Genomic DNA, 16933 nt, shown 5'->3' with positions numbered 1-16933 from the left:
AAAATAAAGAGAGGCACTTTGGTCTAGAAAGCTGGCGACTGACTATAAGTTCTAGTCCTGCCTTAGCCATGAAATCCAGCTGGATGACCTTGGGCCAGTCACTCTCTTGCAGGCCAACTCATCTCACAGGGTTGCTGTTGTGGGGAAAATAGGAGGAAGAAAGTGTGTTGGATATGTTTGCCACCTTATTCGAAAAAATAAAGGTGGAACGTAACATAACATTTTAAAAATTATATAAATAGTTAATCAAGACACCAGTACAATAGAATCTATTTCCAGAGACAGATTTGAAAAAGAATCTCGACAGAATAGATTTTAATTAGGCTGCTAACTTGATCAGTATTAATTTCTGTCAGTTAAATTTGTATGTCTTTATGCATAGTGGCTCCTAAGATTTGAGGACTTTTACAAGGCTGCTGGACCATTTGCTGACATTCTGCCTTGGTTATGTGGCTTCTGACATCTATTTCTAGCAAAAAACACCCATTGGGTATAATGGACTTATTTAAGAATTGTGGCGTTCACTTAATCACCATGACATTTGGTTAACTGCCATTTAATGGCTTATGATCATAACTCCAGGTTTAATTATTAGCCAAGGGCTATCTATAAATGGCTTAAGATGGTTTGTCAACCATCTGATCTGAGACAAAAATATGATTTTCATAAAAAAAAACACAATAAAAACAAAAATACCCTCTGGAGAATGTCATCAATGGCAGACTATCACTTTAAAAATGAGAGCCTTCCCTCTCCCTTACTAATCTTAGAAGCACTTATCATCTGATAAACTTCATCATTACTTACCCATAAGGCATGAGGAGAACATCCAACATAAAATCCAACAGCAGTTGTACAGTCTTTGGTTTTTCAGCAAGATTAAATGGAGAAGCTGCTTTCAGATGTTCAACAGGATATTTCATGTGAAAAAGTGTTGGTATTAGAAGGTGCATTAGGCTGCAAAACAATTGTGTACATTGCAATTATATGTAAGAATCTGCTAAACATCCAGAAACATTTTCATTTATTGCTATTTGCATTTTAAAAATTTTTTAACTGGGAACTGCAGACAAAGAAGACCGCATAACTTCATGGTTTTCATGAAACCACTGTCCTTTCTTTCATATTTAATAGCTAATTCCAAGTGGAAGTTATTCAAATTGCTCTGAAATGAATTAAATGGAACTTATTCAAATTGCTCTGAAATGAATTAAATGGAACTTATTCAAATTACTCTGAAATGAATTAAATTGAAACTTTAAACATTATGTAGGCTGGATCCAAGAATTAAGATTTATCTGTATGTCAAAATGTTGGATGGCAAAAAAGAAAGATATTTAAAATGTAACCGTTGCCTAGAAAAGACGGCTGAAACTTGGCAACCTTTGGTCCCAGGAAACAAGATAATATTCAGACAAATCCCTCATTTGTTGGAATTTAAAAAGGAGTGGAGGTTTAGGTCAATCAGACATGCAAGTTTTTATTATTATAGCTTATCTTAACAAGGTAAGTCTAGTCTCCCTTGCCATGCTGATACAAAGTAACAGATGGGAACTATGCTATCATTTCTCTGAATGTGTATTTGCAGTCTTCAATGGACAATTTATTAAAAGGAATGTTTTTTTTTAAAAAAAAAGGCAATGAAAGCTTTATGCTCAGAATATTATACCTGTCTTGCTGGGGTTGAGGTTTTCCTTCCATTGCAGTAAGGAGAGTGGGTGCCAGCTCACACTGCTTTTCCACAGGCAAACGAGGGTAACCCATCTTAACATATATTATTGTAAAATTCTGTAAAATGCAAAAATATGTCTGAAAAGAACCACTAAAACAGCCCTACAGTACAATATCCACAAATTTTAAGAAACTTATGACTAAAAATCATTGATAAATACCACTGAAATGTTTACATTGTTCAAGTAGTCCAGCTCACCTAAAAATTTCACAACCTCATTTACTTGGATAACTTTAGAGAAGTACTCCTGACATGGTAGGAATTGTCTACAGTAGGAAAAGAACAGATGGGGTCTGACAGCACCTTTTCCAACTAACGTATTTTATTAAAAAGCATAAACGGCAGTTCACCAAAACTTATTCCTTTGAATTAAATGTGTAACTCAGAAAATGGGCTACCAGACTCCATCTGATTTTTTTACAGTTGACATGGGGAATGGATGTACCAATTTCATAATCAAAAAGTCTCCTCATACTAGGAGCCTCTTACGCCTGCATTCTAGTGATTGCATTATCTTCCAGTTTCTGACTCCAATCAATGATGACCTTAAAGATGTGGATCCATTATATCAAGGACACTTCTTCTTAGCAATTACCTGGAAAAGTTCTAGAAGCAGCTGTTATTAACTGGCCAAAATGTGTATTTCAGTTCATGTCTAAGTATCTGTAACTCCATACTGCACTAGTATATTAAAATGTTACCTGGACAATTTTCAAAAAAGAAAAGAAATAAGGTCTTTGTCACTGGAATGGATCGGGAATAAATCTAAAGACATGTACTGAAGGATTATCTTCATCTAAACTTCCACTAAAAATTACACTATTTACATACCTATCTGTATAATATTGATATATTTTCTATGCAATTTGAGAAAAGCTGACATTCAATAGTAAAGACTTTTGGGCAGAAATCCCAGTTCAATTCACTCAGGAAGCCTTAGTTAAGAAGTACAACAAAACTTTGAGAAACCCACTTCTCCCTGTGCACGCTGATCTCCCTTATCTATCAATTGGCAGGCTTAAATCCAGGAAGCCCTCTCTGGCATTCGCTCAACAGCTGTCTAACAACTTTGACATCAACACACAGTGGAAAGCCAAACAGACTGCTGAATACCCAGATACAGGCAGTTCCATAGTTGACCCTACACAAAAGGTGCCAGGTTTTGACTTTCCTTGCCAGTATTGGTCAACACTGAACAGGATCCGTACCCAACATGGTGTCTGCCAGGACTTATTGTTTAAGGGGGGGGGGGGGTCTTGTCTCTATCCCTCAGTGTGAACGTGGTGCTCCTCAACAAAATATCCATCACATTGTGTCTGAATGTCCATCAAGAGCTTACACCAGCCCAATGTCTGATTTTTTTCAACAAAGACCACCCTGTTCTTGAATGGCTGAGTGCACTAGACATTAACATTTAAACCAGTATGAGTCCATGTATTTGCCATATGATAAATACATCAGGTAAGTTGGAAAAGATACAGAAACTATCAGTGGCTAAATGCACACATCTGTTGAGTGGACCAGCCACTGCAGTTTTAAATCATGGCTTAATGTGTTGCATAGACTCCACCAAGTGTGATTTATTTCATGTTATAATTGTATAATCCATGGCTTAGAGTGATGTTTGAACCAAGTGGGGTAATGGTGCAGTTCACATACATTACACCAAAATTATACTAATTATAATTTAGCGTACATGAACCAAATTAGTGTGGTGGCAATCCATAACCCTAACATTACTGTTTAACTCTACCAATTCTCAGTAAAGCCACAATGTCTTTTTTGTAATATGTTATGTGTAAACTTAAACTGCAAGGACAGAGCATTAACATTAACTTGTTAAACAGAGCATTTCCTAATGAGATGCTCATTTAAACTGAGATTTAGTTATTGGCAAGAACATTAAATGTATATGAAAATAAAACACTCAAAATATTTTGTTTCTATCCATTTCAATGCACTGTTTAAATATGACAAATGGGTGTAGTTACATGTAAACATTCATTAAAACACAGTTGCAGTGTTCAAGGGTTACATTTAGGAAAGCACTTTCCAGCAGCTACAAGCCAGAAAATCATCCCTCTCTTTATCTGCTGTTTATACAGTAGGCTTATTATTCTAAAGCAGGACAAAGAATACCTAGGCAGGAGATAACCGGCTGTTATACTTAAGCACAATGTGCAAAAACAATCTTAGAATTAATCTTAGAATTCATGAGTAAAATTCTTTAAGAAGAAAGGACTTACTGTAACAAAGGAGACCGCAGAAGGATCTTGATACTGGACTAACAAAGTCTCCACTGGAAGTTGGATTTTTGGACGACTTTTGATTCGTTTGTTCAGATGAACTAACAATTCCATAACCTAAAAAGAAAAAAAAAACATTCCTACATTTTATTGATCTAGGTTTTATTTCCCAATTGTGAAATATAATAAATAAAAGTTATCTATATTATCAAATGCCCCTATTTGTCTTTCCATTAGACCTTTCACAGAAAAAAGACCAACTGACTATATTATTTGGATCTGAATGTGAAAAAGAATTACAAGGTAACAATATTTTCAATGACTTCAAGGAATATATTATTATGATATACAGCTTCCAGCTTGATGAGAACACAGCTTAACCAAACAAGGTCAGATCTGGTGAGTACTTGTATAGAAAATCATCACACAAACTCTAGACTGGTACGGGCAGCTGAAAATGCACCCTGGATGAAAGCAATAGCTTTGTACTGAAAAGGACATGTTTTCATCAAGTGATCATGAGTTAAATTAGTCTCAAAGGACTCTCTATCTATATATAAAACCAACACGGGAGGATTTTAAAGCACTTTGTGTTTGAGAGACTTTGGCACACAGATAATATTCATACCTTTTTACGTACTCCTTCCTGTGTACTGGAAAGTTTTAAAAGAACAGGGGGAAGGAATTTGGATATAATATTCTGCAATTGCTCATCTGTTTCTGCATGGCCAAGACGCAAGAATACACGTTCAAGCTGATCTAAAATAAAGGAAGAAAAACTGGTCTATAACTAACAGCAAACAGTTCAAACAGCAACGTCATACCAGCAAGCTCAGCATTAAATAATGGCTTAGTTCTCAATTGGTTTTACTAATGATCTTATATTGAAAGGTCACCCTGCGTGTCATGTGTGTTTTACACAGATCCAACACATATTTAATATCAGAAAATATAGGGAATTATTTATTAAATGTATATGCCACCCACCTCCCTGTCTAGTGATTCTTTGTTTTGTTCAAGTGAAAAGAGACCCATCTGCTTCTAATTTGATCACTCTAGTTTGCTGAGAGATCAAATTACATATGCAACATTGTGTGAAGGTTTGGTAAACAAATAAGACTGAATCACACTTAGAGCATAAAAACTCTGATACCGCGTTTGGGTCACATCCTTTTTTCTTCTTTTACACAAATCATAATGTATTCTATTAAATGCAAATTTTAATTCATGAAATAAGTGCTACCTGATCAATCAAACAATGAAAATTTTAATCAAACAGATGATGGGCTCAGGATACATTGTTTAATGAACTCAGATTTTGGTGAACAATTGTAACACCAGCAGTACAATAGAAAAATATTTGTTTTTTGGTACTCAATGTATCAAAAGACAAGTCATGTATCATATGTATGTATTAGATCTGCATATTATTGCGAAGTAAATATGCAAAATTTAAATCAAAATCAGTTAATTACCTTATTTTTTTATTACACATCACACTGCCTTCAGTTATATCATTTAATTCTCTGGGAACATTCAATCTAATGAAGCTGTGTTTCCTCTTTTTTTTTTTAAAGAACATATACATTTTTTTCCTTATAAAGAAAGCAATTTACTTATTTGCAAAGTGTATCACTTACATTCAGAAATAATAATTTCATGTTATAATATAGTACTTCCCAATTCTAGATTATTAGACTGCAGATGTCATGCTCCTGGTGGAGACTGACTCTGAGGGAGAGGAGGAACAGCTGACAGGGAGTGGAAGTGTGGCTCCAGAGGTGGTGGAGGAGGCTGGGGAAGGGCAGAGGCCGGCTGGGCACTCAGAGGACCCAGGCCCATCCCCTCTCCATCCTAGGGCACCAGGGAGGAGAGGATAAGGGAGAGACGTGGTCTCCTCAGGAGGAGAGGGCCTTGATCCTCTTCATGGGCTGCAGGTGTGACAACTGAATAAGAGTTTGGACCTGCATACTGGCAAATGCTGGAAACAAATTGTGTAAATATCTCTAGTTTATAGTTCCTCTCTGAGTTTGGCATCCTTCTCAGTATGTGTTATCTGTGGACGTCCTCCAGCCCTTATCTTGCCTGGTTTGTGTTGCTTTTTTCCTCCTTCTTGTAACTATGTGGGAGTTGTTTTGTCTTCAGATATTTGCAGCTTGGAAGCAAACTGAAGGAATAAAAGGGGCTTCACCTGTTTTCTGTGACTATGTTTGTTTTGTATCTCACCCTGGGTCATCACAGCAGAACTCTGTGAACCATAGTTCTGTTTATACAGGTAGTCCTGCTTTCCACACAGCATGCGCATTAGAATCTGGAAGACCAGGTAGCCTGTGCACATGCGCACACCGGGAAACTAAGTTTCTGGTTTTTGGTACTCCCGCATGTCAGGGAGCTGCTCTTCTGGTTTCCGACACATGTGCCAGCTCCGTTTTGGCACTTGGTGCCGAAAAGGTTAGCCACCATTGTGCCTAGGGTAATTGGAAAAATGCAAATTGTCTTACTCTGAGGTAGCTTGCACAATCTACCTTGAATTGCTCAATGTATCATGCTGTGACATCCAGGGATGATTCTAAACACCAAAAAACATTTATTTCTTACTATGCTTAAGACAGACACAAACCAGATGAAACTACTCCAAGCCAAATTTCAGAAGTGGAAGGGAAGCCAGGGTCATTTGAAAGTGAACACAAACCCAGTCAAAATATACTCTACAGGCCTCATTTCATTATTTTTTTTAATGCCTTAACCAGGATAATGGATTTCGGAGAATTCTAATATATTTTGAGTTAAAATATACAGAATTCTACAGTAAGAGGAATCAATTTATTCAAAAGTAAACAAGATATATATATGCCTGTTTCAGAAATTAAAATTAAGTCTGCTAGAGCAAAAGTACGGGAAAAAATAAATATGGTATCTAAAGTCCAATAGCCTTCATTTAGAAAACAAAATATCCTAGTTAAAGTAGGGAAGGGAATTTGAATATGGTGTGTGCGTTTTCCAAGGCACAAAGTTATCTTGACAGGAAAAATGAAAGTTCTCCAACACAGTACACACAAGATGGTAATCATAAAAGAACAAAGTGACAACATAAATGGATCTGAGTAATTCAAACATAAATTATTCTATTCTAATCTGATCAGAAAATATATTTTAGCCATACTAGGAGTATGAAAAAACAAAATATGGTCTGGCTTATGACAAAATGAGTCTTAAATCTGAGACTGGTTATATGACTTACAATTTCAGGGTATACAAAGATATTCAGTTTCATATAGCATCTACGTATGCTAAACTTCCAACTGCTTGTAGTAGTAATTTTTATTTCAGAACTTTAATGTAACAGCATCTCTAGCTTAACCATACAAACTAGCATAAAACCGTATTTCAGCAACAAAACCATAGTATGAGTACTTATCTTCATTTTTCCTGTTGCTGTACCAAAACTAACTGTTAAATTTTAAACTGTACAAAATTATGGCAAATTTACCCAACCTTCTATCTGTACTGTATTGTCATTAAACCACATAGTTAATAGATAGTCCTCACTTACTGACTGCCTCATGCAATGACTGTTCAGTTACAATAGTACTAAAAAAAATAACTCTGCAACTGATTGTTGCATTTGCAATCACGGCACATCCATCAATAACACAGTAGCCATCATGTGCTTTGTAACAGGTGTGCATTTATGAGCACTGCAATCATGATCGCTATTCATGTGCTTCACAACCAGCACACATTTTTCCTTGTGACAAGCAGAGTTAATACAATGCAGCAAAACTGTAAGCTCAGTAGCTTACTGATTCACTTAGCAACTGTTTCACTTAATGACCAAAGGGATAATAAAATTATAAGTCCAATCACAGTCTTGTAATTTTCTACTTAGCAACCAGATTGACAATCCCAACTGTAGGTGGTTAGTAAGGACAACTTGTAACCACCACAGCAGGAAAATACTATGTCTAGTGTATGGTTGGAGAAAACAGTATTACAGCGTAAGTTTATTCAGTTAAAGGCATAACATGTTAACAATTACAAATACACAAGAGTGAAAGATGTGGTTGTGGAGATAGGAAAATTTTTCAGGGAATTGTTTGAATTGTGTATTATTTAAAATATGATATTTTTACTTTCAAAAGAGAATCCCATTTTTTTTAAACTTATTCATTGTATCTGTTTTTATTCGATCAAACACTGAGACAATTTCTTACTTATTTCTTAGTTTGAGTAATAAAATACCTTTATTTTATTTATAGAGAAAAACATAGTTTGAAATTTTTGAAAGAAAGAAACAAACAAAAAGAAAATAAAGGGCTATAGGCAATATGGGAAACTTTTCAAAAATGGAAGAAAATACTGAAAATAGACAAAAGGAGGAACAGGTCCTTCCCAACTTACAATCACAATTGAGACTAGAATTTCTCTTATTAAGCAAGGCAGTTGTTGTTCTATGAGTTTCACCCAATTCTACAATTTTTGCTGTGATGGTTAAACAAATCACTGCAGTTGTTAAGTGAATCATGAGATTGTTAGGAGAATTCAGTTACCCCAATGACTTTGCTTGTCAGAAGTCAGCTGGGAAGGTTGCAAAAGATGATCACATGATTCCAGGAAGCGGCACCTGCCAGAGAAACATGCCAGTTGCCAGGCATCTGGGTTTTGGTCATGTGGGGTTACTGTAACAGTTTTAAATGTGATGACTGGTTGTAGGTCACTTTTTCAGTGTCACTGTAACGTTGAACGGTCGCTAAATGAATAGTTGTAAGTCAAGGACTACCTCTAGTGAAAAGTGCCATGAACCCATTTGAGCAGGGAACAATAAATATCAATTGAAAGTAAACTTAGAGGAGACAGAAAACCGTTTGGATGACTTCTAGGTGCAATATACCTCTTCTTCCTCCATTGGAACAATGACAAAATCTGGAATCTATTGTGTGGATTGAAATAGGCTTAGGAAAAAATGGAAAAAATAGGGGAAATGTAAGGATTTCCTTCCCCAGTTTTTCCCCAAAGGCTTTCTCATATCTAGGTTAACACCTTTCTTCACCAATGTTGTTCCAGGTTTCCAAACTTCACAAATCCAAATGTAAGGATTTTCTTCACCACTGTTGTCCCAAATCTGTAATAGCATGGCACGTATATTTTTTTCTTTTTTTTAGGTCTCTACTGCATACAGTTATAGACTGAAATAATTGCTTTCTTGATATTTGATTAAGATTAAAGATAGTTCCCATGCTACAAGCATTAAGCTGTTCCCAATTGTCTACATAAACAGATATACTTCCATTGGTGCACCAGCATCTATAGATGTATTAATGATTATTTTATTTATTTACAGTTTTTGTAGCCTGGTCCAGTCATAATGTTGGATAGAGTATAATGAAGTAATAATAATACAATCAATATTTGCCAATCCCAGATCCTTGGGAAGGTGGATAAAAATGTCAAATCCATTCTGAACATCTGGCTAACAGTCGGATGAACCATAATTGATGTAACTTGAAACTGAAAGCATAGCAAAACATATTTTTTTGAAATCACCTTCCAAAGTGCATGAAGCTCCACAAGTAGTACAACATGAGAATCACAATCCCCAAAACACAGCTTTCTTGTCCTTAACCTCCAGTATGTGAAGGCACTGGGAACTTTCTTGTGATGTTCTTACTGGCTTGGCAGATTTAATCTTAGCTATGCAGGTGGTACCTGATGTAATCTGATGTCTTGCAAAGTACTAAATTAATTGCACAAGGCTTTATGGACAGGGCTAGAAGAATTGTTCTGCACAGCTATAGTACTTTTACAGTATTAGAATCCTTTATTAGCATAGGTTAATAGATGTTACCTTTTAAAATTTGCTTAAACTAATTAGAAAATGGGGAAAAGTATTTTCTTAACAATTTTGGAAATAAACAAACAAAAAAGATGTACTGTCTTTCATGCTATCCAAACTAGTCTTTCTGATTCCTCCCTAATGGTCTACCATGTCCACAATTCCAAATCAGAACAGATTTTGACTACGAAGTAGGAATCATGACCAACAGATTTGAAAAAGCTACTATCAAACATTCATACTGTCAAGCATTCACTAAATTTCTCAATATTCTTTGTTCATGTATGGTGCAAAATCATGCAACTTTAAAGAGAAGAATTACTCAAGATCGGATAATATTTATGCCAAATAAAGAAGTCAAAAACATTTATTAGAGTACTGGGGATGCTTTATCCAAGCATCAAAGACACTATAATTAAAGTTCAATTGTTCCTTGTCCAAAAACATTTAATTCCATCAAGTGCAATGGTACTTTCTCCTAAACTATTGCATAATCTTGTAATTTCATTAGTACCTCATCCATACATATATACAAGTGAATTTAGGCCACTCCCAATCCAGCCTCTTTCACAATTATAGACTGAAATAATTGCTTCTTGATATTATGGTTCATCCCACTGTTAGCCAGATGTTCAGAATGGATTTGATATTTTTATCTACCTTCCCAAGGATCTGCGATTGGCAGATATTGATTCTATTATTATTACTTCGTTATACTCTATCCAACATTATAACTGGACCAGGCTACAAAAACTGTAAATAAATAATCATTAATACATCTATAGATGCTGGTACCCCAATGGAAGTATATCTGTTTATGTAGACAATTGGGAACAGCTTAATACTTGTAGCATGGGAACTATCTTTAATCTTAATCAAATATCAAGATTGTATTGTGGGTATAAAATTGAGAAAAGGGCCTAGTACATATAGTTCTCGATTTACGAGGACTACCTGTATGCTACTATGCCTAGCCTTCTTGAACTCCGTAGGCTATATAGGCAATAAATAACTGCACATTTTGACATTTTTGATATTTGTGTAATATAGACGTATTTTTGATACTATACTTGTATGTATATATTACACACACACGAACACATATATGTGAGTGCACATATATGTGTGTGTTTGGGTATATATATGTATGTTCAGGTAGTCCCCAACTTATACCAGTACATTTAGTGACTGTTCAATGTTACAAGGGCACTGAAAAAAGTGACTTATGACCATTTTTCACACTTATGACCATTGCACCATCCCCATGATTATATGATTTACACTTGGATGCTTGACAACTGGTTCATATTTATGATGGTTGCAGTGTCCTGGGATCATGTGATTCCCCTTTTGCAACCTTCTGACATGCAAAGTCAATGGGAATGCCAGATTCACTTAACAAAGGTGTTACTAATTTAACAACCACAGTGATTCACTTAAGAAATGTGGGGAGAAAAGTTGCAAAACGGGGCAAAACTCACTTAACACATTTCTCACTTTGCAACATAAATTTGGGTCTCAATTGGGGTCAGAAATCGAGGACTGCCTGTATTTATGTCTGCATACCCGCACACATACGCACACCCAAGCTTGCCTCAGTGGCAAAGCCTATAGTCATTTCCTGTCACAAAGAAGCATTTCCCGGCCATACCACGCCTCACCGAGCGAGGCTTCAATACCTTAGATGTGGAATGGGAAGTGGGAGCGCCACATTTGGAAAGGCCAAGAGCGTCAGCGAGAGGGAACCAGCAAAGATCCTTCCCGAAGCGGACAACCCACTTGCAACACCCAACACCCAACTTCCATCCCTTGCCCGGGAGAGTGGAGGGGACAGGGTGCAGGGAAGACACGTCGGAAAGACCGGCTATCGCCAAATTGGGCACTGCACAGAGCGGAGGGTCTCTCCTCTTCCCCTGCCTCCAACTCAAAAACACCCCGCAGGGTTCTCCCAAGGCCGGACTCTAATCCCCCCACACACACCGCCGGGGGCAAAATCAAAGTCATGACGGGCCTGCGCTTTCCACCAGATTTAAGAATCCGACTTTGAGAGGGAGGGAGGAAATCTGGAATTCCCTCGAATTAAGGGACAGGCGGGGGGGGGATCTCGCCCTTCTTGCAAGGAGGAAGCTCCCGTACCCACATAGCTTTAAAGGGGGAGGTCGAGGGGAGGAAGAGCTGTGTGGGGTGGAGTGTGTGTGTGTGTGAGTTTGAGTGTTACCTGATCCAAAGCGTCCCACACCCACATATGTTTCAAAAGGGTGGGGAGCCAGAGAAGGAAGGCTTGTGTGGAGTGGGGGGAAGGGTTTGAGACCCTTAGTGCCTGTACCCACATATCTTTTAAAAGGGTGGGGGAGCGGGGAGAAGAGATGTGTGCGATTGTGTGTGTGTGATACACTGACCCAAAGCGCCTGTATACACATATCTTTAAGGGCGGGGGGGACGCGAGAGAAGGAAGGGTTGTGGAGTGGGGGGACGGGGTTGAAACGTACCTGTACCCACATATCTTTAAAAAGGGTGGGGGAGCGGGAGAAGGAAGAGATGTGTGTGTGTGTGTGTGTGTGTGTGTGTGTGTGTGTGTGTGTGCAAAACTCTGACCCAAAGCGCCCCTATACACATATCTTTAAGGGGGGGAGCGAGAGAAGGAAGGGATGTGTGTGTGTGTGTTTGTGTAAAACAGTGACCCAAAGCGCCCGTACCCATATCTTTAAAAGGGGGGGGGAGCGAGAGGAGAAAGTGATAGGTGTGTGTGTGTGTGTGAGAGAGAGAGAGAATCGGTGATCGAAGAGGCTAATTTGGAGGACGGGGTCGTCCCCTCTTCCCACCATCCTGAAGCTTTTTAAGGTCCACTTCCTAATATGACTCTGCACAACCGAGGCCTAATGGCCGGGGCTCCTCCTCACCCTTCCCCCTCTCCCGGATCCTGCATCGCCTATGAACCAACCAGCCTTCCCGTCCCGTCCCCCCCTCCAGCTCTCTCCGTGTGTGTGAAGGTCCCTCCGGGCCCCTTTCCGAGGTCTCCCCATAGCATGGCGGGGGGGTGGGGAGGAATTACACCCTCCCCGAGAGAGGCCCGGGGGTGCTTCCTGAAGGCCGGAGCACGCGCTTAGAAAGCCGATCCGTTAAAAGAAAGGATTCACAACGCTCGAGGGGGACCACATCACCCCCTTTTTTCTCCGGGTCCGCACGAACAATGTCCTCCCCGCCGCCGGATCCCCACTTACTGAGCTCGTCTTGAGCAGCAGAAGCGGCCGCAGCCATGTTGTCAGCTGGGAAGAGAAGGCGAGAGAAGGCGGCTTTTAAGCCGGCAGTTCTCCAGCTAGGCGATGGAGCCGAAAGAGCGGAGGAGAGGGCGACCTGGGGGGAGGGGAGAGCCTTCCGTCCTCCTTGGCCTTCAGCCCCCTTCCTCGAGGCTTCCCCCGCGACTGAGCTGCCAGAGAAAGGCGTCCGTGGAGGAGAGTGGGGGGAGGAAGGCCGATGGCTGATTTTTCTCCTCCCTCCTCTGACTCTCCCCTCAAAACGCCAACCGCAGTTGAGAGACGCGCAAAGCTTAAGTAACCTTGCAAATCTCTTCTTTCCTGCTTGCATCGGCTTCGGGCATATATGCACTCCACCCTCTCTGCCTTTTTAACTTTTACTTTTCACAGCTTGAAAAAAGAACGGGGCGGCGATCGTGTCCAGCTCCTTCTCTTTTTATCGCCTCCTTCTTGGACACAGCTACAATGGTGTCTCCTTTGGCGAACCAAGCTTACAGCCCCACGTAACTGTTGGAGCCAAGGCACATTAAAAAAAAAAAGCGCCCCTCCGTTCATCGTTCGTGATCTACGAAAAAAAACCCCATTCATTCATTTCCTCCATCGATACTTTCCCGAGAATGCCGCTGAAAGGAAATTACCTGAATCCATGCTGACCTCCATGACTGGCATATGTGTACACACTCACACACACATGCACACACATGCACACACACACACACACACTTACACCCGTCCCGTCCCCCCCCCCAAGGGGTGGTGGAGAAAAGATCAGCATTTTTTTTTAATGAGAGTTTCTCCCCCTATCTGCAGAAGGTATTTCTAACAAGCTGACTCATTCCTACCTTAAAAGGTGTTTAGTTAGGTTGGTTTTAGAAAAACCTGAGATAATTTTCATGCACAGACATCCTAAATATATGCTATCCATTCGGGCCAAGTACTCAGTAGCTGAACAACCTTCAAGCAGAGATATACTGTACTTTTTTTCTGCTCAACATTCAATACACATGTGTAAATGTATACTGTATAGGGAAAATAGGGATATTTAGACAACTAGGAAACTGGTCATTTTAGATCTCCAAAACGTGGCTGTTGTTGATGTCCTAGCAAACCTGGGATGCAAAAATCCTGATGACTGCTAGATGGTGGAAAAGCTCATTTTATTGCCACCTAGCTATCCAGGTTTTGCAATGGTATAAATGTGGTAACTCTTATGTGAAGAAAGGTCTGATGTATTTCTAGAAATCTCTTGCAAGAATGCAGGGTGTTCCGTTCAAAATGAGCCAGCAGCCCCGGCAGTAAAATCCTAGCAAAGCAAAGCAATGTTGGTGTATTGTTTGTTAGTTAAATTTTTATGCTGCCCATCTCACTGTTACAATGACTCTTAAGAGGCTTACAATATTGTATATCCTGTGGAGTTTGTCTTGTAATACTTAAGCTATACTATGCCATTGGGAGACGTTCTATCAGCATTAGTTGAAGGCAATTGGGGCATAGAGAAAGGTACTGCCCATGTTCATACATGTGTGATCCCAGGAAGTGATGGTAAGGGTAGAGTGCAAGAATACATAGCAGTTGTCTTACATATAGCATTTTGCCTATAGCCATAAATTGCTAAGTCTATACTTGTGGATTATTTCTCATCTCCGTAGCTGCTGTATTTCACTATCTTGACTCATCTTGACATTTGCGTAGTTCATCTCTATATACTTTCTGAAGTCTGTTAGCTAAGGACTAAATGGTTCAAGGCTATGTGGTTGTCTGAGTTGGACCACCACAGGTTTGAAGCAGAAAGAAGTAAAAGAAATTTCTTTTGGCTCTCGTTCCTTGTTAATTTACCACCTAGGATTAAAATATCATATCCAAAAAGTTTGTGCCTGCTCCAGACATAAATGATTGGTGCCATGTCTTTGTTGCAACTAGGATTATTGATTGATTAACCATCAATCAACAATCCTAGGCTTAACCCATATTTTCTGGGGGTGGGTGGGAAGAAGACAAGACAGCCAAAATAAGTGGCCATACACATTCATGACTGTAATGGAGCCTGACACATGATGGCCTCGCTTAATGATTCTCGCCCCTCTTCTGTTGTTGAACTTTATCTAGTCTTTCTCAGGGGAAAACTGCCAGTCTGGGAAGATTCATATGAAATAGGTAACACAACATTAAAGCAGCTGATTTAAATTCTTCAGGTGTAGGTGTAATTATTCACACTTGATTCCTGGGAGATCTAGCACAGGCATAGCTCACTTGCTCCAAGCCTTTCAAGGCCTCTCCCATCCCAAGGCATCCCTTCTCATTCCTTGGGTTCCTGTGGGCCTGCTTTTCCCCCATCAAACCAGATCCCCCACAGACCCTGAGCCTGCTCCCTATCCCATTGTTCCCTATCCCACTCTTTTTCCTGTCTCCCTGCCCCCATCACTGATCATGTACTTATCTTTGGAAGATCTCTGGAGCTGGAAAGAAAAGCAGACTGCTCCATACACCGGCATCCTTGGGCCACTAGTTCTGTCCCAGAAACAGGCGCTATTTTGGATAATTAATTGTGATCAGTACAAATTATAATCAATTGGTGTTGTTTAGCCATTTGGGAATTGCAGGCAAAGGAAGTTACAGTATGCTACCTGGTAACAAGGAGACACAGCTGTCACCAGTTTTAGAAGGTGAGGAGTCTGGACTTCCATTCGCCTCCCAGTTCAAGAACTCACTGTGTGGAGAGGAGAGCAGAGCAAAAGCATTCTACAAGGGTCCTCACCTGAAAGGAACTTTGCCCTCCCAAATGAGCAATATCAAGGTTACTTCTATTTAAGAAGAGTGGTGTGCTTAAGCCCCTCTGTTAGAAATAACCTAGACTGTCCATTGACCCAGACTTTGTGTGTCTTGCCTCTCACTTTGAATTCTTGTGTTTTTTTTTACTTGGACCTGGACTGGTTACCAACTCTGCTATGATATTTGGACCTTTGGACTTTCCCCCCCACTGCCCTTGTGTTTGAGGTTTTGGATTTGGACTCTCAATCACAAGGCAAGTTTGCTGGACTTTATTTCCTTTGCTTGTATATGCATATTTGCACATACATTTCCTTTACTATTTCCTGAAGATTTCCTAATAAGATTTCAAACTTGTATGCGTGTGGCCTGAGACAGGACGTTAAGCGAGGACCACACATAGTCACTACTTCTGACTTTCTGCTGCCTTTGCTTACGGGAAGTGGGCAGGAAAGCTCACAAATCAAGATCATGTGACCACAAGGTGCTCAATGGTCAGAAATCTAAAATGGTTGGCAAATGCCCGGATCACAATGACATAGTTGTAAGAGCCAGAAAGTGTTCAAGAGGCTGGTAAACAATGTTTATTTTTAACAAGATGCATATGAAATGTGGTAAAATGGTTGGGATGTTTAACTAGAATCGTAGAGATTCATGTTCAATTCCACAATCTGTTGTGGAATTTATTCAGTGACTTTAGTTTGACATAATGATATCTCTTGGGTCAGTCAAAATCAGCAAGATGGTACAATATTATAATGCAAACCCAATTCTTTGCTATTTTAGTTTGGTAGATTTCACATGTATCCTCAATATTTCACAAATGAATAAAAACAAGATTATAACCATTGACCAACAGCCTCCCCTTTTTTTGTTTTTACTTCCTGTTGATAAATTGCCTACTGTGCCTAAAGTGCTTTTCACCAGTCTGGTATCTTCCAAATCTATGTCAACCAAGTCATCGTCATTAGCCATGCTGTCCAGGTAATGGAAATTACTGTCAATGTAACTGAAGGGTCCAGATTGGAGAAACCTATCCTAAAATAATTCAAAACAGTCTATTTTCCATATATATCCATTGTCATCCAATGTCAGGAATGAT

The 16933-nt window shown here is 39.3% G+C and overlaps 1 protein-coding gene across 4 annotated transcripts in view; it reads right to left on the bottom strand.

The window, feature by feature from the left end:
- Nucleotides 1-13766, bottom strand: part of ECPAS (Ecm29 proteasome adaptor and scaffold) — a 68362-nt gene extending 54596 nt beyond the window's left edge. For 2 of the 4 annotated variants that reach the window (XM_087926526.1, XM_087926527.1), the window contains exons 1-5: nucleotides 13704-13766; nucleotides 4607-4737; nucleotides 3979-4095; nucleotides 1670-1788; nucleotides 808-957 (exon numbers count right to left, since the gene is read on the bottom strand). In XM_087926526.1, coding sequence (XP_087782652.1) covers nucleotides 808-957; nucleotides 1670-1788; nucleotides 3979-4095; nucleotides 4607-4737; nucleotides 13704-13734 — 548 coding nt within the window. In that variant the 5' untranslated portion in view covers nucleotides 13735-13766. Of the gene's footprint in view, nucleotides 1-807; nucleotides 958-1669; nucleotides 1789-3978; nucleotides 4096-4606; nucleotides 4738-13032; nucleotides 13343-13703 lie in introns of those variants that run through there. The other 2 variants (XM_087926524.1, XM_087926525.1) reach the window with 1 other exon arrangement.
- Nucleotides 13767-16933: the final 3167 nt, after the last annotated feature.

Source organism: Pseudonaja textilis, chromosome 2, assembly GCF_049901715.1.
Source record: "Pseudonaja textilis isolate UNSWEBS1 chromosome 2, rPseTex1.2, whole genome shotgun sequence".
Lineage (NCBI taxonomy): Eukaryota > Metazoa > Chordata > Lepidosauria > Squamata > Elapidae > Pseudonaja > Pseudonaja textilis.
This window is presented reverse-complemented; position numbering and strand designations above follow the sequence as displayed.